General features: G+C 44.6%; 1 protein-coding gene across 1 annotated transcript in view; it reads right to left on the bottom strand.

Moving 5' to 3' along the window:
- LOC132405288 (programmed cell death protein 4-like) overlaps positions 1–24129 on the bottom strand; it is a 44587-nt gene that overhangs the window by 8734 nt on the left and 11724 nt on the right. Inside the window, exons 2-9 of the mRNA XM_059989971.1 lie at positions 19381–19620; positions 15286–15383; positions 13460–13573; positions 10475–10696; positions 5574–5671; positions 3989–4100; positions 1831–1938; positions 763–873 (exon numbers count right to left, since the gene is read on the bottom strand). Of these exons, the coding sequence (XP_059845954.1) occupies positions 763–873; positions 1831–1938; positions 3989–4100; positions 5574–5671; positions 10475–10696; positions 13460–13573; positions 15286–15383; positions 19381–19620 (1103 nt within the window). The remainder of the gene's footprint in view (positions 1–762; positions 874–1830; positions 1939–3988; positions 4101–5573; positions 5672–10474; positions 10697–13459; positions 13574–15285; positions 15384–19380; positions 19621–24129) is intronic.

Here is a 24129-nt window from a genome sequence, read left to right as displayed (position 1 = left end):
GAGGCAGCGTGTTTGTGTCCTTGAGCAAGGCACTTAACAACACATTGCTCTGCGATGTCACCGGTGCCAAGCTGCATGGGTCCTAGTGCCCTTACCTTGGACAACATCGGTGGCGTGGAGAGGGGAGGGCCTGCAGCTTGGGCAACTGCCGGTCTCCCATACAACCCTGCGCCCTGGGAAACTCCAGGTGCAGATCCATGGTCTCTCGAGACCGACGGATGCCACCACCATGTAGCTGTCCAAATGTGGTGTAGCCTAGATGGGTTATTAGGCCAAAACTCTTATTTTTAAAAATATAAATGGAATCTATTAAAATATCAACTTCCAAATGGTAAATGTTGAGAGAATTGTGTATACTGCTCAGTTCTTCACTACCTCCCCACACCATGTGTGCACTTCCCACGGCCACAGAAAAGTAGCCAGTATAAACAAAGGACCCTCCCGCCCCAGTTGTTCCCCTTCCCACCCTCTCCCACAAGGCAATGGATACAAAATCTTAGAAACATGCTCTATCAGGCTCAAAGACAGCTTTCATCCCATTGATATAAGACTCTTGAATGGACCTCTTATACAATAAAGACGGATTTGTGATCTCCCACTCTACCTCATCTTGGTGCTTGCACCTTATTGTCTACCTATACTGCACTTTCACTGTATTCTGCATTCTCTTATTGCTTTTCCTTCTGAAAAATTAAAAGCTGATTGAATTTCCTCTGTTCCTGTGTTCTGACATGAAGATTTGCTTGGCTTTACCAAACTCACCCGGTTCATCTGATCAAGAGTTACAAAGCCAGATTCCCAGAAACTCTTCAGGAGATTTACAATTAAGTTTGAGGCGTTGACATCCATGGATTCAAGTGCCATCACCACGGCCTGCAGGAAAGCACAGGTTAGTGGAGATCTAGGGACAACATGAAGACCTGGGCTCAGACGGAACAGCAGCAACATGTGAGAATGGTCGGGGTGAGGGTGGACTGGGTAGGAAGACAGGTGAGATCAGGTCATTACAAAAGTGAAACAAACCTGAAGGAGGCAGGGAGAAGATTGCGAGGTAGAAACAAGGTAGCAGCAGGTGGAAGGGTAGAAGACAGGAGAGAGAAAGGGGTGAGGGGAAAGTCAAGACGCAAGAACTTCAGGGGGTTTAAATGGGGAAGGAGCAGAATAATTACCTGAAGTTACCAGAAATAAAATTGTAAACTTTGCAGATCTTAGTGATGGGACTAATGGCTCTACTTTGAGGTAGTTTCTCTAGACAGAGGTCAGGGGTCAGTGTGGAGTGGAAAGGTTAGGGTCCTCTTTAGGGGCTGATTGAAAATGTTCTCCAAAGTGGTCATCTAATCTGGGTTTGGATTCCTCTGTACAGAGGAGACAACATCATGAGCACCATAAATGGGAGCTGCAAGAGAATGGCTGCTTCACTTAGGAGGAGTGCTAGGTCCTTGGAATGATGAGAAGGAAACCAGGTGAAAGGACAAGTGTTGCATCCTTATGGCTGTCTGGGAAAATGGAGGTGGACAGAGATGGAAAAGAAGCTTGTCCAGAAGTTTGGAAGTAAACATCCCTTTGGAATGCAGAAAGGAATGCAGACTATTACCTGGAATGATTTTTGTTCTTGAACAAATTCAGGTCACCAGCAGCTTCTCCTGTTCTTTTTCAAGGTGTCAGCAAAGGCAAAATGACAGAGGCACAATATTCTGACTACCCAAGGACAAAGTGTAGAGGCAGCGAGAGGGGAGAGTCCGGAGGTGGTGCTGGCTGCTGCTGATCTTCTGAATTACATGCACATAGACCAAGAAGCTCAAAGGAAGGAGAGGAGGGGATGACAGGTACCTCATAGACCAGCTCATGGTGGAAATGGGGCACCTCTAGGTTCTGCAGGCAGAGCTCAGCTTCAGCTGTGTCCATAGACAGGAGGTATTCCTTCAGCAGGAGATTCATCTGGTGAAGAGTTCAATGAGTTAATTCTTGTGCTTGCCCCCTTCTGCAGTCAGTGCCATAGCACAGCTCTTCCTGTACACACATGGGAACCCGGGGAAGAGTAAGAGATGGAGTAAGAGTTGTGTTGCACTATGTATGGTATATGTCTGAGGTGGGCTGGATCAACAGTGCAAGTGCACTGATACAGTGAGCTGAAGAGAGCATAGAACAGTTAGCAGCAGATCAAACCCTTTGGACCCACCATGTTGTGCTGAACTGAACTAATTAAGTTAATTAGTTCAACCCGATCCCTTCTGATTGCAGGTAGTCCATACTCCTCCACTCTCTGCATTTTTACATGCCTGTCCAAGAGCCTCTCAAATAGCTCTATCATCCTTGCTTTCACCACCATCCCTGGCAACACATTCCAGGCACCCACACATTACCTTTGCATTTACTTTCTTTCGCTTTCAATGTATGCCCTCTAGTATTAGAAATTTCAACCCTGGGAAAAAGATATCAGCTGTATACTCTACCCAAGTCTCTTATCATTTTATAAATCCCAGATTCTCCCTTATACCCCGCTCTTCCAGAGAAAACAGCACAAGTATGTCCAATCTTTCCCTCTAAATCCCCAGTCAGCAGTCTGGTAAATCTTTTTGCATCCTCTTCAAAGCCACATCCTTCCAACCAGAGCTAAATGCAACACTCCAGATGCAACCTAACCAGAGCTTTATAAAGCTGCAACATAACTTCCGGACTCCTGAACTCAGAGCCTCTGCTAATAAATGCAAGCATGACATGCCTTTATTTTCCCCACCTTATTGACTTCCCCACTCTACCAAAGGAGGTGTAAGGCCCACCTTCCCTCTGCTAGCCCGCAGGTCACCCTTGGGCAAGGTGGAGCACCTGCTAAGTCCCCACATCCCCAGTCACATAAAGCCACGGAACCAGGTGGTGTATATCATGTCTTGGCTTTGCAACCACTGATACCAGGCAGACAACCTCTGAAGAGTATTGATAAAGGCTTGGGTCATCTGTCTTGTAAAGACACTGCCCAGAAGGCAGCAATGGTAAACCATTTCTATAGAAAAAATTGCCGAGAACAATCATGGTCATGGAAAGATCATGATCGCTTATGTCACATGACATGGCACATAATGAATGAACGATTGACTTTAAAGGAAAGAACTGGAGAGGGAGAGGGTAGTTTTCAAAGTGTAAAACTTGGAAATTAAAGCTGCAACTTGCATGTTATGCAGGTATTGGTTAGTTAGTCAGTTCTGGCAGGTGCAGCACAACAAACATTGCTCACAGTTGGACTGATGTTGCAACCAATGTGAATGTAAACAGCAGGTTCTGAGGGTTCTATTTAAAGCAGAGATTAAACTAGATTAATGAGTACAAGCCAGCTCCTACAAGAATTCATCCACTGGTACTATTATTATTTCACAGGTTCCTAAATTGGGGAATATGCCACAGAATGGTACAGACTTTTTACTTTGATAAAGTTCCATGTTCTAGTACAACTCTAGGGGCTTTTGGGAAAATGAATGACTTGGGGATGAGCAGCAGATAAATAAAGCATTCTGAAAATCCTTTATAATTGTCATGTGATGCTGGACTTTAAGCAGATCCTGAAATTAGCCCACCTTTCCAAAACAAGGTCCTGTGTCATAGGAAGACTAAAGAAGCGAGGATCAGGATAACAGAAGTCTCACTGCACACACGAGGCAAGCAAAGCAGCTTACATCAGGAACACAACAGCATTGCTATGCCATCAGTGATGGGGCCTGCTTCAGTTTAGGGACCCAGATCCAGGCAAATTTGAATTGGGAAAAGGGAACCAGATTCCCATTCCCCACCAGAGGCTGTACAGGTGCTTCAGGATAGGGTCTGCAGGTGATGAATGCTCCAGGGCAGACCAGGAGCACCCTTTATCATTTCCAGGAGGGCAGAGTATTAAAGCCATGCCAGCTCCCCCGATCCATCCCACTCAAGGCCACAAGTAAAGTGCACCCTAGCACTTCTGAACCACCCTCCCTTCTACTGTGGTTTATGGTTGCCCTACCTCCTTGACGAGCTGCTTCACGGGTCTGAGACCCCCACCAATGCCCCAGACATTGTCTAGACGCATCCCACGGTTCATGCTCAGCAACACGGTGGCTTTGTCCAGCGCTAGGCTGCAGAGAAACAGGCATTAGGTCAGGAGGCTGGCCTACTTCCACTGGTTCAAGCAGCCCAGGGTACAGGAGGAAAGGGAGGAATGACAACACAAGGAAGAGCAACAATCAAATTGTTGGAGGAACTCAATGGGTTAGGCAGTATCTGTGGAGAGAAATGGATAGTTTGCGTTTCACATCTCAACCCTTCATCTAGACTGAAAAATAGAGGAGATAGTCCATATGAAAAGAGAGGGGGTGAAGGGAGATATGGAACAAGATCTGGTAAGTGATAAGTGGACTGAAGTGAGGGGAGGTGATAGTCAGATGGAAGAGGGAGAAATGGCTGGGAGGTAGTGGTTACAAAGTGCTGCAAAGGGAAGGAAGATAGACAATGAAACAGAGAGAACAATGAGAAACAGTGGGGGAAGGGGTCATTGGGAAGAATGTGTAAGTGATGGGCAGATGGAGTGGGTGGAGGACTGGAAAGAGACAGGTGATGGGGGCTAAGGTGTGGAATAGGAGGGACCTGGTACATCAGGTGGAGAAAGAAAAGGGACGGGGAGGACTAATTCACCTCAAATTGGAGAGTTCAGTGTTCAACTACTGGGTTGTAGACTAATGTGAAGTGTCTAACCTCAGCCAAGCAATGGGAGAGTCTGAGGACACAGGTGTTGGTGGAGAGATGGGGAGGAGAATTGAAATGGTTGGCAACTGGGCGCTCCAGATAGTTATGGTAGATGGATGGGGTGCAAGTGCTCGGTGAAGCAACGGCCAGTTTGTTCTTAGTCTCACCAATATACAGAAAGTAAAATGGAGGGAGGGAAATTTTGACTCCCCTACAAAATAAAAAATGATACTTTGATGGACATTAACATTTGCCATGGTCAGTGCTGCCATTGGTGGTGTGACTGCCTGGGCAGTTGAAGACTCCAGTCGACATCACTGGAGCCAGTACACCCTGAGATTTGGAGAAAAGGCCAGAGGCATTATCCATATCAGAGCTCCCATGGAACTGTGCCACACACACCCCACCAGCATTGCTGATTATACATTCAGCATGGAAACAGGTTTCTTTGGTCTACCAATCCATGCCAACTGGCAACTGTCCATTTTTATAGTAATCCATTCTATTCTCCCAATATTCCCATCAACTACTCCCTCGAGTCTATCCTCACTTACTCGGGACAAATTAATCTGGCAGGCTACCTGCGGGAGGAAACCAGAGGGCTTGGGGAAACCACACACTGCACCCAGCTGTCAGGATCAAAGCTGGGTCTCTGGCACCATGAACCAGCTCAGCCAGCTGACCCCCGTGGGATTGGGGTTTCCTGCTCAGGGGATCATGCAGGAAGAGATTGTTGGAGAAGAGCTGGGAGCAGCGGTTTCTGCCAGTGCAGCCTTCTGGAATGATAACAAAACTAATATGTGAATGGAACTGAAGGCCACTTCAGCAGGATTGCCTGGTTGGTGCTGGAGGCTGGGAGTACTTACCGGGTGTGTTCGCAGTCAACCTTTCCCTTGTAACTGTCCAGGAAGTCTGCCGACAGAACGTGATCAGCCACGGCGCGGGCGACAAACTGGCCCACCATCTGTGCACAAACACAGCACAACGTTCATTGGTAATGAGGCATCATGAAGGGGAAGTGTAACCCCAGCACACCCACAAACTCCACCACAATCACAAGCCGGTGGGAAAGGGGCAACGGCCTGCATGCAGCACCCCTAGTGGGTGTTGGGGAGGCAGTGCAACATAAATAACATAGCCTCAAGACCCTCCAACTCAGAATTCCCCTAAAGTGTGGGGGTAGGGAGGGATGGGAAAGACCAAGATTGACACAGAATGACCACTCACTCCAACTCCAGGGGTGTTCACCTTCATCCTTCCATAGGGGAGAGAATGAGATTAAACAGGTGTATGTGACGGCTAGGTCTCCAACTGAGGACCACCCTCCCCCCAATCCTGAGCGGTCGCAGTGGTTCTGTTTCCCACTGATTCCAAGCCACAGGCTGATTGCAAACCCCATTCCAGACTCAGAATACCAGCAGTATGCTCCGACACAACACTTTGTCAGAAACCAGTTTTGGTCATTCAGCAAGGCCAGTTCTTCAACCCTACCCAATGGACATCCCTTCATTACTTACCTTAGGGTGGTGGGCAAGGTCAGACAGGACATCCATGATGCCTCTGTGGTGTGCACATGTCTCCACACCTACCCCTTCCCCCAGCACCAATGCTGACACTATTGAAAGAGTTACATATTAACACCAGGAAGCCCCTCCATTCAGGCCTGACATTAATGGACCTTACAGACAATAGACAATAAGTGCAGAAGTAGACCATTCAGCCTTTCGAGCCTGCACCGCCATTTTGAGATCATGGCTGATCATCTACTATCAATACCCAGTTCTTGCCTTGTCCCCATATCCCTTGATTCCCCTATCCATCAGATACCTATCTAGCTCCTTCTTGAAAGTATCCAGAGAATTGGCCTCCACTACCTTCCGAGGCAGTGCATTCCAGACCCCCACAACTCTCTGGGAGAAGAAGTTTTTCCTTAACTCTGTCCTAAATGACCTACCCCCTATTCTCAAACCATGCCCTCTGGTACTGGACTCTCCCAGCATCTGGAACATATTTCCTGCCTCTATCTTGTCCAATTCCTTAATAATCTTATATGTTGCAATCAGATCCCCTCTCAATCTCAATTCCAGCGTGTACAAGCCCAGTCTCTCTAACCTCTCTGCGTAAGACAGTCCTGACATCCCAGGAATTAACCTTGTTAATCTACGCTGCACTTCCTCTACAGCCAGGATGTCCTCCCTTAACCCTGGAGACCAAAACTGTACACAATACTCCAGGTGTGGTCTCACCAGGGCCTTGTACAAATGCAAGAGGATTTCCTTGCTCTTGTACTCAATTCCCTTTGTAACAAAGGCCAACATTCCATTAGCCTTCTTCACTGCCTGCTGCACTTGTTCATTCACCTTCAGTGACTGATGAACAAGGACTCCTAGATCTCTTTATATTTCTCCCTTACCTAACTCTACACCATTCAGATAATAATCTGCCTTCCTGTTCTTACTCCCAAAGTGGATAACCTCACACTTATTCACATTAAACGTCATCTGCCAAGTATCTGCCCACTCACCCAGCCTATCCAAGTCACCCTGAATTCTCCTAACATCCTCATCACATGTCACACTGCCACCCAGCTTAATATCATCAGCAAACTTGCTGATGTTATTCTCAATGCCTTCATCTAAATCATTGACGTAAATCGTAAACAGCTGTGGTCCAAATACCGAGCCCTGTGGCACCTCACTAGTCACCACCTGCCATTCCGAGAAACGCCCATTCACCGCTACCCTTTGCTTTCTATCTGCCAACCAGTTTTCTATCCATGTCAATGTCTTTCCCCCCAATGCCATGAGCTTTGATTTTACCCACCAATCTCCTATCAAATGCCTTCTGAAAATCGAGGTACACTACATCCACTGGATCTCCCTTCCTGGTTACATCCTCGAAAAACTCCAATAGATTAGTCAAGCATGATTTACCCTTGGTAAATCCATGCTGGTTCGGCCCAATCCTATCACTGCTATCTAGATATTCCACTATTTCATCTTTAATAATGGACTCTAGCATCTTCCCCACTACTGATGTTAGGCTGACAGGTCGATAGTTCTGTTTTCTCCCTCCCTCCTTTCTTAAAAAGTGGGATAACATTAGCCATTCTCCAATCCTCAGGAACTGATCCTTAATCGAAGCAACATTGGAAAATGATTATCAATGCATCTGCAATTTCCAGGGCCACCTCCTTTAGTACCCTAGGATGCAGACCATCTGGACCTGGGGATTTGTCAGCCTTCAGTTCCATCAGTCTACTCATCACCGTTTCCTTCCTAATGTCAATCTGTTTCATTTCCTCTGTTACCCTATGTCCTTGTCCATCGATACATCTGGGAAATTGCTTGTGTCTTCCTTAGTGAAGACAGATCTAAAGTACTTATTAAATACTTCTGCCATTTCTCTGTTTCCCATAACAATTTCATCCAATTCATTTATCTTCTTTCTCTTCACATACCTAAAAAAGCTTTTGCTATCCTCCTTTATATTCCTGGCTAGCTTGCGTTTGTACCTCATTTTTTCTCCCCGTATTGCCTTTTTAGTTAAGTTCAGTTGTTCCTTAAAAATTTCCCAATCATCTGTCCTCCCACTCACCTTAGCTCTGTCATACTTCCTTTTTTTTAATGCTATGCAATCTCTGACTTCCTTTGTCAACCACTGAGGCCCCTTTACCCCCTTTGAATCCTTCCTTCTCCGGGGGATGAACTGATTTTGCATCTTGTGCATTATTCCTAAGAATACCTGCCATTGCTGTTCCACTGTCTTTTCTGCTAGGATATCCATCCAGTTAACTTTGGCCAGCTCCTCCCTCATGGCTCAATAGTCTCCTTTGTTCAACTGCAACACTGACACCTCCGAGCTGCCCTTATCCTTCTCAAATTGCGGATAAAAATTTATCATATTATGATCACTACCTCCTAATTGCTCCTTTACTTCAAGATCGCTTATCAAATCCTGTTCATTACATAACACTAAATCCAGAATAGCCTTGTCCCTGGTTGGCTCTCATACAAGCTGTTCCAAGAATGCATCCCTTAGGCACTCTACAAACTCCCTATCCTGGGGCCCAGCACCAACCTGATTCTCCCAGTTCACCTGCACGTTGAAATCCCCCTAACGCCTGGCGTTAACGGACCCTTTGGAACTCTGATGGCAGAGGGAGAATGAATTGTTCCTAAATTGCTGAGTGTGGGTCTTCAAATTCCTGTACTTCCTTCTGATGACAGAAATGAGAAATGGACACATCCCAGATGGTGAAGGTCCTTAATGATCAAAGCTGATTTGCTCAGACACTGTGCTTTTTGTCCTCGATGATAGGGAGTGTCAATGGTGCAACTGACTCAGTCGATGACCCTTTGCAGCCTCTTGCGATTCTGTGCATTGGAGATTTCATACTAGGCCGCCATACAACCAGTCAGAATGTTCTCCACTATACACAAACTCGTATTGAAGTATAGTGTCTGGCGTAGCTTATCAACGTTGCATCAATGTCTTGGGTTCAGGATAGATCCTCTGAGATGTTGTCACTCACCGACTTGAAGCTGCTAACTGCTGACCCCTCGGTAAGGACTGGTGTGTGCTTCCTCGACTTCCTCTTCCTCAAGTCTAGTTGACTTTGAGTAGGAGGTTGCTATTGCAAAACCACTCAACTGAGATCGATCTCATTCCTGTACACCTACTCGCCATCATCTGAAACCCTCCCAACACCAGTGGTGTCATGCCATTGGATGGAGCAGTGCCTAACCACACAGTCATGTGTGCAGAGTGAGTATAGCAAAGGGCTAAGCGCACAGGCTCGAAGTGTGTGATGTGGATGTCAGCAAAGAGGAGATGTTAATATTGATCCACACTGGCTATGGTATCCTGATGAAGAAGTCAAAGATCCAGTGGCAGGGGGAGGTACAGAGGCTAAAAATCCAAGCTGTAATCCGACATATGTCTTGCCGTTAGCTAGGTGCTCCAAAGCCAAGTGAGACTGTGTCTGCTGTTGCAGTATTGCAGTATGTCAAATTCCTTGCTCAGGCAGGAGTTAATTCCAGCCATAACTAACCTCATGGCAAATGTGAGTCCCACCAGTTGATAGCTACACAGCATAGAAATAGTCCTTTTGGTCCATTGATTCTATGCCAGACATCAATGGCATGGATGTATTATCATCCCAACCCCCACCCCTCCCCAAACGCAGATTCTACCATACCCCTGCACACTGGGAGCAATTTAAGGTGACCAATTAATCTACTGACCACCAAGACTTTGAGATGTGACAAGAAACCCACACACTTACAGGAAGACAGCACCTGAGGTCATGACTGAACCCTTAACTCTGACACTGTGAGGCAGCATCTCAACCAGCTGAGCCACTGTGCTACCCTGACTCAGAGTTCAATTTACAGCTGTCTCTGTGCTGGCTCCATCTGTACTGCTTCCCTTACCACCCATTTGTATGCCTATCAAAAACCAACTGATCTGTGTTTTGGAGTTTTTACTGACTCGACTCCCTCCACTCTGCACTCCCTATCCCTCACTGCTCACTGCTCTTTCTGGCAGACACAGGGAAGTTTGCCAGTGTGGGTGAGATCAAGGAATCTGGACTGAAACAAACCATTGAAGGAGCTTGGTAGTTTAGGCAGCATCTCTTGGTGGAGTCTCTGTTTCAGGACCTCCAGCAGCCCTGCCTCCTACACTCATCTGGAGTTTACAGGCAGGCATGGAAATGTTGCCAAAATGTCACCCCTAATAGAGGAACCCAGTCACTGCCACATACCTGAGGTGCTTCGGGAGTGTCCAGGATAAGGTCGGGTAGGTCATGCAGGAGCTGGTCAAAAGCCTTGACCATGTCCTCAGCCAACAACTGCTTGCCGTTGAGATCAGCAAGGAGCCGGGAGATCAGCTCCCGGTGGCTGGACTTTCCCTCTAGTGACATGGTCACCGACAACAATGGGAGCTTGCTCTTCTTGTTGCCCAGGTTCATCTGGTGCAGTAACGTCTAGAAAACCAGAGAAACATCATTAAAAAAAATCTCTCACATTCTCCCCATCCTCAACACCACAGCAGTATCAACCAGTACTATTAAACACTCCTTCCACCCCATTCTCTAACTCCGTCCACCTGAACATACACAGGGCACAACATGGGGCCCATGATGAGAGCTCTGGGGATGTCATAAAACAATGGTGGGGCATGTGCAAACTCACAGCTCTAGGTGAGGTTGTCCTGCTTTCAATGCACATTAGGCATTGACCATTGACCACTTGCGAAGAGCAAGGGAATATCAACAAACTCCAGCAACCCAAAGCCCAACTTGGTGCTATCTCCCCTTGGCCTTTGCTTTTCCTTTCACTCTTCCTGGATTATGCTATCACTACCAGCCCACACCAGACTTTTTCTCTGATGCCAAAGGTCAGGAAATGGAAAGTCAAAAGACAAACCAGTAAGCAAACCTTGGAACCTACCATGCAATCTGTAAATCCTTTTTATGTCCATGTGTGAGAGCTCCTTCCTCACTCAGCTAACAGCTAAATAAAGTATATCAAATCCTTCTTAGCCACCATTAGCTAAGGGAGCTTGGAGCAGTGCAAGTAACTGGGATCATTAACCTAGAGAAAATAAGTTTGAATCCTATCATCATAGCTCAAGAACTGGAAGCAGAAGGCTTTCACATCAGTGCTTGATTTATTAAAAATCAAACAGATTATCCTCACCCAATAAAGATAGTCAAAATTTGGCAACATCTGTATGGAGCTGAAGTCACAGGAATTAGATCAGCCCTGGAAATTCTAACTATCTCTTGATCTTAACACTGCCTTCTCAAGATAGCCGATGACGAGCAATGCTAGACCTGCTGGTGACTTCAGAACCAGTGCGCTAATACATTTTAATTTATTTACAGATAGTAGAAAAGGCCCTCTCGATCCCTCGAGTTGCAACACCACAATCCACAATATAACTTGACAGCTTACAATGATCAATTAACCTACTAACTGGTACGTGTTTGGAATGTGGGCGGAAACTGGAACACCCGGAGAAAACGCATTCTACAGGTAGGATGTACAAACGCCTTACAGAGAACACTGGGATTGAACTTTGAACTCCAATGCCTCGAGCTGTAATGGTGTTGCAATAACGAGTATGCAACCGTGGCATCTGGTCATGGCTCTCTAAAAGTACACCCATGAGCAATTGAGTCAATATTATGCCAGGGCCAGCTCATACCTGCTGGTTAGTAATGGGGCTGGATTTAGTCACATCTTCAGACAACTGTGTAGCCTCTCATGGACTCTGTTTACACTACTCTCAGCCTCGGTAAAACAGCCGACATAAGCAAAGACCTTTCCTACTGTGGACATAGTCTCTTCTTCCCTACTTCCACCAAGTAGAAGATAAACAAACTTGAAAACACACTGGACGACGCTCGAGGACAGCTTCTACTCTGCTGTTACGTGACTACTGAATGCACGTCTGAACTCTGGACCTCACCATCTACCTTATCATGGCCTTGTGCCTGACCGTTTGTTTGTGCTGCACCTTCTCAGTAACACTATCTTCTGTTATTGCTATGAAATGATCCGTTTGGATGGTTTACAAAACTAAGATTTTTTACTGTATCTCAGTATAAAAGAAAATAAAAAAACTAATTTATATGTTTTTGCACAACTTTAAACTCTTACTCATTATTTTAATTTCTTGTTAGAAAAATCAGGATTCTAGTTAATTGGGACACACTGGACTAGTACATTTTGATCCAATTAAGCAGCTGCCCCAATTAGCCTAGGTTTCATGGAAACAGTTAAAAAAGGTATTAAAAAAAGATGAACTACTATTTAACTGAGTAACAAATTATGTAGTTAAGTGAAATAGAGAGCAAATTAGAACACTACCAATAGTACTACAGATTGAGGAGTCTGTCCATGCCATGTTCTTTTGACCGCAAATTAACAAAATCAGTGCAGATACTGCAAGCAGATAATGGAATGCCTTCATACAAAGCTGCCAACGATTGTATCCTCCAAATTTTCATTTTCATTGTAACATTCAAGACGATTGTCAATACCTTTAAATTCTTTGTAGTTTCTAATTTGTTGAAGTAGTGAAATATTTTCATTTTCACTCCCAGCTGTTTCTGGCATCCCCAAGCCAGAATGCTTGAAACTGTAGTGAGCAAAACAGTTCTGAATTGTCTTACTGCATATTTCTCACCAACTTCTTCTTCTTCCTTGAGTTTTTATGGTAGTTGGCATCCACACTGCTGCATTACTGCCATTTTCAGGATTTACTGTCCCTCATTGTCCAATCACTTGACTACCTAAAGTTGTCTTTCCAGTCCTGTCGCCCTTAAAAAACTAAACAACCATTTCCTCCCCTGATCACTCTCCCCACATTCCAGTAAACCTTTAACACTGTTCTCTACTAGTCCTATTTTGCGTAATTGCAGCATTTCCCACCAAGTATCAGTGACAAAAATCACTGCTTTTTGAACACAAACACACGTAACTGATGATTTTCAAGAACTGTTTGCTTGAAGCACACGTGCATGCGACTGACACTAGTTAGAAACTGTTCGGCAACAGTATCCTGCTCAATTATGTGGCATTGTGTCCCAATAAACCGGAAGCCACAGTATTTACATTTTAGTTTGGCTTATTAACAATGGCTGCATGCTCCACAGACAAGATTCTGACTTAGTTATCAGATCCCTCACCTTTACTTCACTGAGATTCAATGCAAGAGAAGCGCTAGGAATCTCACTTACGGCAACCTCCTTGGTATCTCCATGCTGAAGGTACTCCTGAATGATTGGAGTCACTGCCCTTTCAAACTCACTGTCGTCCAGTTCAGGAACAACCGTTTGGTACACAGTTTTCCCCTACAACAAAACAAACATCAGTCACTGACAACCTCAGAGATTCGTCAATGGAATACGTAAGAAATCTGCCACAGTGCCGGAACCCTGGCCACTCCTCTCCTCCTTCCTGCTCGGCCACTTTGTTTGATTCATGGCATAGCTGGTAAAGCTGCTGTCTCCCTGTTCCAGAAACCTGGATTCAATCTTCACCTTAGATGCTATCTGTGGGGGGGATTGTATGCTTCCCCTGTGACTTTGTTTCCTATGTTTCCTCCAATTTCTCCTCCCACATATAAAAGATGTGCAAGTTGCTTGGTTAAATGGCCACTGTAAATAACTATAGGTGTACATGGGTGGTAAAATCCACAAGTAGTTGTCAGGAATTTGGGGAAAACAGTTTACAGGGAAAGAAATCTAGTGGGGGAAAGTGGGATTTCCCTTTGAAAGAGAATAGACTCGATTGACCTAAACAACCTCTTTCAATGAAAAAAGGTTGATCTATACCATAAAACTGCTTCTGAGGACTCACATTTCTTAAGAGAACAATTGGGATTTTTTTTCTCCTGTGTTCGTGGGCAACAATTCCAATTTCATTCCAGAACAGCCCAACTCAAATTTTAAGGCTGTGCATGAAGACAGGTACATATTAATTATAGAAAATAGAGTGACCTATCTGGCAACATTGAGGAAACTGTAAAGTAAAATGGATACACACATAACAATTCCTATAGTAGGGAAGTGAAATTATTTCTTCAGTTTAAAAAAAAGATAAAGTATCTAATGAATGGGCAGGTGCAAAAATAGCTAACAAATTAAATGGGTACTGTATCATCAAAATAAATCCAGCATGTCATAATATGCCCACTATTGTATAGTTGTTTGCGTGATGCTATTACAGCTCAGGGCCTTGGAGTTTGGAGTTCAATTCTGGCATTTTCTGTAAACAAGTATGTATGTTCCTTTCTGTGGGTGTGTGTGTTTCCTTCAGGTACTGTGGTTTCCTCTCACAGTCCAGTTGATTACTGTAAATTGTCCTGTGATTACACCTGGGTTAATGGACAATGTGGTTCAGTGGGGCCTGTTTGGCACTGTATCTTTAAATAATTAAATTACAGTAAATGTGTATGCTGTGTAGAAAGAGACATTCCCAACCTCCCTTGATGGGCTCTGCTATGTGGTCTAGAGACTCAGCATTCTGTTCCTCACCATCAAAAATCACACTAATCTGATACTTATGCAGTGGATGTGCTGAAGCATATCTTGCGTATCCGATGTAGGGTTTGTGTGTACGTGTGAAAATTACCAGGTATGCACAGTAACATAGAGTAACTTTCACAGCACATTTTGACCTTGCTGTGTACAATCCTTTAGTTGTTACAGCTCTGAGATGTCTAACCTGTGTCCACACACAAACTCAACATACTACACACACAATTAACATACAAATGCCAATATGCATTTAGTGTTCCCTAACGTTCAACCTTTGTTACAGAAAGTGATTAATAATCCAGAGAATTACAACCATATCCCACAATAAACCCAAGGGATTATACAAGTGACCACAACATGATGAAAGCAGCAGTAATGTATAAAAACAATCCCATATCACCATTACAAAGCAATAAAATATGTAGTGATAAGCTGGAGATTAAAATTACTGCATATGTCCCTAAATCACATGCATTTCTGGCAGACTGCACGACTATCTAGATTCAGACCCGACCCATCAATACCTGCTTGTCGTCATCATAGTTGGGGTCATGGATGTCTGGCTGTTCCACATCATAAACCTGGGCTGCAGCGCCCCACACACCTTTGCCACCAGCACCTCCTGTGACACATAAAAGGCCTTGATCAGATGTGCTCACACAGTGAAACGCAGCCACTTCCTGACAGACAGCAAAATTAAGAGGCAGGAGCAGGAGAACGCCATTCAACCCTTTGAGTCTACATGAACATTCAGCAAGATCATAGCTGATCTGAGCACTTTCCACCCCTTTTACCCATTACTTCTCCCCTTTACTGAGGCAAAAGAGGTGGGGGTGTAGCACTGTTAATCAGTTAGTATCACAGCAGCAGAAAAGGGGGAAGTCATGGAGGGATTCTCTACGGAGTCTTGTGGGTGGAGGTTAGGAACAATAGCTCCACTGGGTGTTTTTATAGACCACCCAATAGTAACAGGGACATCGAAGAGCAGATAGGGAGATAGATTCTGCAAAGGTGCAATAATAACAGGGTTTTCATGGTGGGAGATTTTAATTTCCCAAATATCGATTGGCATCTCCCTAAAGGAAGGGGCTTAACATAAAAATATAGATAACCTACAGCACAATACAGGCCCTTCAGCCCACAAGGCTGTACCAAACATGTCCGTATCTTAGAAATTACTTAGGGTTACCCATAGCCCTCTATTTTTCCAAGCTCCTATGAACCTATCCAGGAGTTTCTTAAAAGACCTTATCGCTTAAACCTCCAACACCATCACTGGTAGCCCATTCCATGCTCTCACCACTTTCTGCACAAAAAAAACTTACCCCTGACATCTCCTCTGTACGTACTTCCAAGCGCCTTAAAACTGTGCCCTCTCGTGCCAGCCATTTCAGCCCAGGAAAAAGCCTCTGACTATCCACACGATCAATGCCTCTCATTATCTTGTACACCTCTATCAGGTCACTTCTCATCCTCCGTTGCTCCAAGGAGAAAAGGCCGAGTTCATTCAACCTATTCTCATAAGGCATGCTCCCCAATCCAGGCAACATCCTTGTAAATCTCCTGCACCGTTTCCCTCGCTCCAGAGAGATGCCAGTAAATATTTGGGAAATTAAAATCTCCCACCACAACCACCTTGTTATTATTACACCTGGGGTTTAGATGGGGTGAAATTTCTTGACACAGTATGTAGATAAGCCTATAAGAGGAGAGGCTGTTCTTGATCTGGTATTGGGAAATGAACCTGGTCAGTTGTCAGATCTCTCAGTGGGAGAGCGTTTTGGAGATAGTGATCACAATTGTATCTCTTTTACCATAGCATTGGAGAGGGATAGGAGCAGATAAGGTGGGAAAGTATTTAATTGGAGCAAGGGGAAATCTGAGGCTATCAGGCAGGAACTTGGAAGCATAAACTGGGAACAGATGTTCTCAGGGAAATGTATGGAAGAAATGTGACAAATGTTCAGGGGATATTGGCGTGGAGTTCTGCATAGGTACGTTCCAATGAGATGGAAAGGATGGTTGGGTGCAGGATCCAAGGCTGTTGTAAATCTAGTCAAGAAGAAAAGCTTATGAAAGGTTCAAAAAACTAGGTAATGATAGAAATCTAGAAGATTATAAGGCTAGCAGGAAGGAGCTTAAGAATGAAATTAGGAGAGCCAGAAGAGGCCATAAGAAGGAAAACCCCAAGACATTCTACAAGTACGTGAAGAGTAAGAGGATAAGATGTAAGAGAATAGGACCAATCAAGTGTGACAGTGGAAAAATGTGTATGGAACTGGAAGAGATAGCAGAGGTACTTAATGAGTACTTTCTTTCAGTGTTCAGTACAGAAAAGGATCATGGCCATTGTAGGGATGACTGACAATGGACTGAAAAGCTTGAGCATGTAAATATTAAAGAGGAGGATGTGCTGGAGCTTTTGGAAAGCATCAAATTGGATAAGTCATCAGGACTGGACAAGATGTACCACAGGCAACTGTGGGAGGTGAGGGAGGAGATTGCTGAGCCTGGGCGATGATCTTTGCATCACCAATGGGGATGGAAGAGGTTCTGGAGAGTTGGAGGGTTTTGGATGTTGTTCCCTTATTCAAGAAAGGGAGTAAACATAGCCCAGGAAATTATAGACCAGTGAGTTGTTAAGTTGATGGAGAAGATCCTGAGAGGCAGGATTTATGAACATTTGGAGAGTCACAATGTGATTAGGTATAGTCAGCATGGCTTTGTCAAGGGCAGATTGTGCCTTATGAGCCTAATTTAATTTTTTGAGGATATGACTGAACACATTGATGAAAGTAGAGCCGTAGATGTAGTATATATGGATTTTAGCAAAGTAGTTGATTAGGTACCTCATGCAAAGCTTATTGAGAAAGTAAGAAGGCATGGGATCCAAAGGCTCATTGCATTATGGATCCAAACCTGGCTTGCCCACAAAAGGCAAAGAGTGGTTGTAGACAGATTTTATCCTGTATGGAGGTCGGTGATCAGTGGTGTGCCTCAGAGATCTGTCCTTGCACCCCTACTCTTTGTGATTTTTATAAATGACTTAGATGAGGAAGTGGAAGGATGGGTTAATAAATTTCTCATGAAGTCAGTGAGCACATCTGCTCGCTGGTCTGCACATCCTCTAAGCACATAACCAGGAATATTGTCTGGTCCAGCAGCCTTCTGTGGGCTGACCCACGGGGGTGAATACTTTTTATAGGCACTCTATGTTCATTGTAATAAAAGCTAAAGCAATGACAGTCAAGATGGTGCTTGCATACAACACTCCTTTGGTTGATATCTTCTGGTTAGATCATGAAACCATCTTTTTCACTTCTTTTATGACTTTTACATTAGTTTCTTTTCTTCAATGTGATTCTGAAACTGTTGAAGTCCATGTTTTGCTGTTCAGAGTTCGTTTGGGTGCTTCACGCTCTGTAGTCTCCAAGAATATTCCGGGAGGCAGAGGCAGGGTGAGTGAACCTTGTGGCAAGATGGCTGAAAGATGGCACATGAGCTGATGTTTGATCTCATTTTGCTGATTATGGTGATGGAGGCGATTGAAACATCAAGATGAGTGTGGAATTTGGAGATTGTTTGGGTGTTCCAGCACTCTGCAGTTTCCTTGTAGCTGGAAGACTGCAGGACTAGTCAGAAGCCGACTTTTGGCTCCATCTCATCAGTTATAACTTCCACTGTTTGTCGATTAAAGTGACAAGGGAAATATTGAGCATTTAAGTGAGTGCAGAGGATAGATGCCAGCTGCTTGCCTTTAGATTGGTTGTTCTACACCGCAACGTTCCCAGGTATTTTCAGCATTTGGATGTGGACTCGAACTGTGGACTCTTTCCCCCCCCCGTCTTCTTCAGTTTTTGTATTCTGTGTTTTTTCACTTGATCTTCTTGTTTTTTTGTGCAGGGAGGGGGTTGGGGGGGGGGTCAATGTGCCCAATCTATTTTGTTTGTTTTTTTTATGTGGGTAAAGATATTGGGGTTGATGTGCCTGATCGATTTTGTTCATTTTTTTTTGTGCAGGAGGAGGGAATTGGAAGTTGATATGCCTGGAATGTTTTGCTGTTTTTGTACAGAAGGAATATGGGGGTTGATGTGCCTGTTCTATTTTTGTTCATTTTTTTTAGCAGGGAGGAGGGATTTGGGGATTGATGATCATGCTTTCTTTTCTTTCTTGGTTTCATGGCTACCTGGAGAATTGAAGAATTTCAGACTTGTATACTTTGATAATAAATGAACCTTTGAACAAGACAGCAGGGTAACTTTCGAGTAGCAACAAGAAAGCAAATGGGGAAAAGGAATATGCAAAGACAAATAGGAGACTTCCCCTCAGTGTTTAACACCCCAATCCCCTGCTCCCGTTACCCCTCCCATCTTCAACATCCCAAACACCTGCTCCCAATTGACTTCCCCTCAGTCTTCAACACCCTCTGCCCCTGCTCACAATAGGCTTAGCCTGTCTTGAACACCCTCTAGCCCTGCTCCCAATAGACCTCTCCTCAGTCTTGAATACCCAAACCCATGCCCCCAATATACTTCCCCTCGGTCTTGAACACCCTCTGCCCCTGCTCCCAATAGTCCTCTCCTTAGTCTTGAACACCCCAATCCCCTGCTCCCAATTACCTTTCTTCGGCAAACCTCGACCCTTTCCTGATCGGGACTTCTTGTCCCCCATCTTGCCTTTGTTACCACCGGTTTCCATACTCTCAGAAAGGGATTCACGACCAGATCCGGAGTCGTGTGATGAACTCTTCCTCAGCTTCCTCTTGGCCTTGGCACTCATTCGTGCTTTGTGCAGCTCCTCCTCACGGGTGGTTAGGGTGTCAGCATCTGCAGCCTGGCCCAGTGCACAGTATTCAACAGCTGCAAAATACCATAACACACACCGGCATTTATACTCAGCTCTATAACACAACAGAGTCAACAGTTACGACATCCAAAGCTCTGGATTAAAATTAGTGACCAAATAGTTGGTCAAAGAGGCAGTTTGAGCGAGTTCAGTGTGCAGAAGGGATACAACCCAATGGGTAATTTTACATAGTAAAAGTTAGAAATATTCAGCTGTTAAAAGGAAAATAGTGTAAATGATTCGGGTCTGAAAGCTGAAAGAGAGATAATTAGTTTTCAGTTAGATAAAACTACAAGTACAGAACAAGAGCAAACACGAGGAAATCTGCAGATGCTGGAAATTCAAACAACACACACAAAATGCTGGTGGAACACAGCAGGTCAGGCAGCATCTATAGGGAGAAGCGCTGTTGACGTTTCGGGCCGAGACCCTTCGTCAGGACTAACTGAAAGGAAAGATGGTAAGAGATTTGAAAGTAGTGGGGGGAAGGGGGAAATGCGAAATGATAGGAGAAGACCGGAGGGGGTGGGATGAAACTAAGAGCTGGAAAGCTGATTGGCGAAAGTGATACAGAACTGGCGAAGGGAAAGGATCATGGGACGGGAGGCCTCAGGAGAAAGAAAGGAGGTGGGGGGAACACCAGAGGGAGATGGAGAACAGGCAAATGACTAAATATGTCAGGGATGGGGTAAAAAGGGGAGGAGGGGCATTAATGGAAGTTAGAGAAGTCAATGTTCATGCCATCAGGTTGGAGGCTACCCAGCCGGTATAGAAAGGTGTTGTTCCTCCAACCTGAGTTTGGATGCATTTTGACAATAGAGGCGGCCATGGATAGACATATCAGAATGGGAATGGGACGTGGAATTGAAATGTGTGGCCACTGGGAGATCCTGCTTTTTCTGGCGGACTGAGCTTAGGTGTTCAGCGAAACAGTCTCCCAAGTCTGCGTCGGGTCTCACCAATATATAGAAGTCCACACCGGGAGCACCGGACGCAGTATACCACACTAGCCGACTCACAGACCAAGACCTCACACTAGGCCAGGAACATCAGACGCTGAGCCAATTCAGCTCATGCTTCTCTCACCATTCACCATTCAATACACTTCACAATCGTAATGCACACAACCAGCAAATGGGTCTTCAGCTCTACTGCTTTGTGACAACCACCATTCCCGGCTCCAAACTCCATTTGCCCATGTTCCTATTCGCACCTTCAAAAGTGCAAACATCTTTAAAATATCCTAAATGTGCCTGTGCCTGCCTCCATCACTTCCTCTTGTAACTCGTTCTATAATATGACACCATCTGGGTGAAAAACCACCCCTTCAGGTTTCTATAAAATCTCTCCCCTCACATCTTAAACCTCACCATCCCCAACACTCCTCTTGCCTTATCTCAATCATAATTCCTTACATAAAGCCTCTTCTGCCCAACCCCAATATTCCTTCCACTTTCACTCAATTAATTTCCACCCAAGGCCCATCCCAATCCCCGAGGTTAAAAAATCACCTGAGGTTAAAAAATAGCCGGTCAGAGTGTGGCCATTTGAATAAAGTGTCCACGTATTCAGGTCACAAACCAGACCAATGTTGGGACAAGGAAAGAATTGACTGAATGCTTCTATCACTCAGATATACTCTTACACCATAGAGAGGTATAGCGAATACCCAGTATAGTGAATATTCAGTGATACAGAACTCTAGAATACCCAAACCATTTTCTTCAGTCAAGCAACTTCAGATCCCTGTCACAAACAGAACTTTGTGTATGTCCAGTGTACTAGTCAGCTCTTATACCTTTTGTGACACACACTGTTGAAGCAGAGATTGGCTGGTGAACATCCAATCCAGAGTCTTATGAAATTCAGTGCTGAGCTGAGGGAATGTTGTTCCATCAGGTGTGCCATCTTCAGAATGAATTATCCGAGATGATCCCACAGCACTATTCAAGAAAGAGCTATATACTTCAGCAAACAACTGTAACAATGTGGACAAACAGCTGAGGGAGCACACAGCATTATTCCACAAATAATAAGGCAAGGAGCAGGTATTCTGGGTTCTAAAGTGAAATTAACCATGGCATTAATTTGGATGTTAAACTCCATGATTTAATGCCACATTCCACAGGGAACCACCTCCTGATATGTTACAGGAATGTCAATCCACAGAATGTGTTCAAATTTCTGGGTTTAAAAATTAAGGCTAAAAAACTGCTCTTTTCAGGCTACACTTTGTTACAACACACAAAAAATGCTGGTGGAACACAGCAGGTCAGGCAGCATCTATAAGGAGAAGCACTGTCGATGTTTCAGGCTGAGACCCTTTGTCAGGACTTTGTTATCACGCTTTGCATGAGGACCTGCATTTTCATGTGCTTTCCAGGCATACCTCAAGAAAAAAAACTTGAGGAAGCCTTCAAATAGGAAAAGTATTACCGTAAGTATGCTCTGCATGCTGTTTTTGAGATTGGATGCCAGTTGGGCAGCTATAACTCCTGTTTAACTCCTGGCCCCTCCCCACCTCCCCCAGCAGCCAACTTCCAACTTACACATGCACATAATTGAAAGCAGGGTGAGTGGCAAAGTATTTAAGGGAGCCTGACTAAATGGACAAACTATTACAAAACAAGCACCAGGCCTCAAAGCAGATGAGATGTGTGAAGCACTTGAAAGGTTTTGATCTAGCAAGGTCAGAGCCTGGGATGGGGGGGGGGGTGGTTAGGGTGGGGGCAACAGTGGTTCCAAGTAAAGAAAGTACAATCTCAAACTTCAAAGTTCAATATAAATTTATTATCAAAGTACACATGTCACCATATACAACACTGAGATTCATTTTCTTGCAGGCATCCTCAACAAATCTGATAATAAAATCAGTGAAAGACTGCTCAACTAGGGCGTTCAAACAGAGTGCAGAAGACAACACACTATGCAAATACAAAATAAACAATAATAAATAAATAAGTAATAAATATCAAGAACATGAAATGAAGAGTCCTTGAAAGTGAGTCCATTAGTTGTGGAAACAGTTCATTGTTGGGGCAAGTGAAGTTGAGTGAAATTTTCCTCTTTGGATCAAGAGCCTGATGGCTGAAAGATAGCAAGAGTTCCTAAACCTGGGGGTGTGAGTTTTGAAGCTCTTGTACCTTCTTCCTGATGGCAGCAGTGAGAAGAGAGCTTGTCCTGGGTGGTAGGGGTCCCTGGTGATGGATGCTGCTTTCCTGTAACAACGTTTCATGTAGATGTGCTCAAAGGTTGGGAGGGGTTTACCCGTGACTGACTGGGCCAAATCCACTAATTCTTGTAGGATTTTCCATTCAAGGGCATTGGTGTTTCCATAACAGGGTGCAAATACACTTATAAAAGATTGTCAAAGTTTTAGACATCACACTGAATCTCCGTGAACTCTTAAGGAAGTGGAGGCACTGCCTTGCTTTCTTCATGATTGCACTTATGTGCTGGGCCCAGGACTGGTCCTCTGAAAAAATAACGCTGAGGAATTTAAAGTTGCTGATCCTCTCCACATCTGATCCTCCAATGAAGGCTGTCTCATGGACCTCTGGTTCCCTTTTCCTAAAGTCTATAATCAGCTCCTTGTTCTTGCCAAACTTGAGTGAAAGGTCATTGTTATGTCACCACTCAGCCAGATATTCAAACTCCCTCCAAAAGCTGATTCATCATCACCTTTGATTTTGCCTATGACAGTGGTGTCATCAGCAAACTTGAAAATGGCAGTGGAGCTGTGCTTAGCTACACAGCCAGAAGTAAAAAGTGAGTAGGGCAGGGGGCTAAGCACACAGCCTTGTGATGCAACTGTGCTGATGGAGATTGTTGAGGAGATGTTGTTGCCAATCTGAACTGACTGGGGTCTGCAAGGGAGGAAATTGAGGATCCAATTGTACAAGAAGGTATTGAGATCAAGATCTTGGAGCTTATTGATTAGTTTTCAGGGGATGATGGTATTGAATGCTGAGCTGTAGTTGATAAAGAGCATCCTGATGTATGCATATTCCAGGGTTGAATAAACCTCTGCTTGTTAACAATGCAATGATTTTAATCAGCACTGGGATTCCACATCTGAAGAGCTCTACTGACTTGTTGTTTTCACAGAGCTCGTGCTTTATAATCTCTGAACCAAATTATCCATGGAAAGAAACCAGCATTTATGGCTCTGTAACAGGACGTGCAGGTTTTAAACCTCCTGAATGGAGGCTGGCACTTTGGGTCAGAATCTGGGGCTCCGAGATGATACAAACTCCTTCTGCGGGATGTGGGAAGGCAGGGAGACCTCCAGTTCCCTGACCACTAATAGATAATAGATAGGACATATAGAGAGGCAGTTACACCCACAATTCAGAACACAGGAAACTCGGTGAACATTCAGGAAGAGCAAATGGGTTAAGGAGCCAATGAAGAATAACCCTGGTGCCATCCCCCGAACAACAAGCATATCACTTTCAATACTATTGGAGGCCTTAGCAGTTTGACCTAACAGAGGAAGTTCACAATGGTCTGATCGCTGGCAC

The sequence above is a fragment of the Hypanus sabinus genome, chromosome 15 (genome assembly GCF_030144855.1).
Source record: "Hypanus sabinus isolate sHypSab1 chromosome 15, sHypSab1.hap1, whole genome shotgun sequence".
Lineage (NCBI taxonomy): Eukaryota > Metazoa > Chordata > Chondrichthyes > Myliobatiformes > Dasyatidae > Hypanus > Hypanus sabinus.
This window is presented reverse-complemented; position numbering and strand designations above follow the sequence as displayed.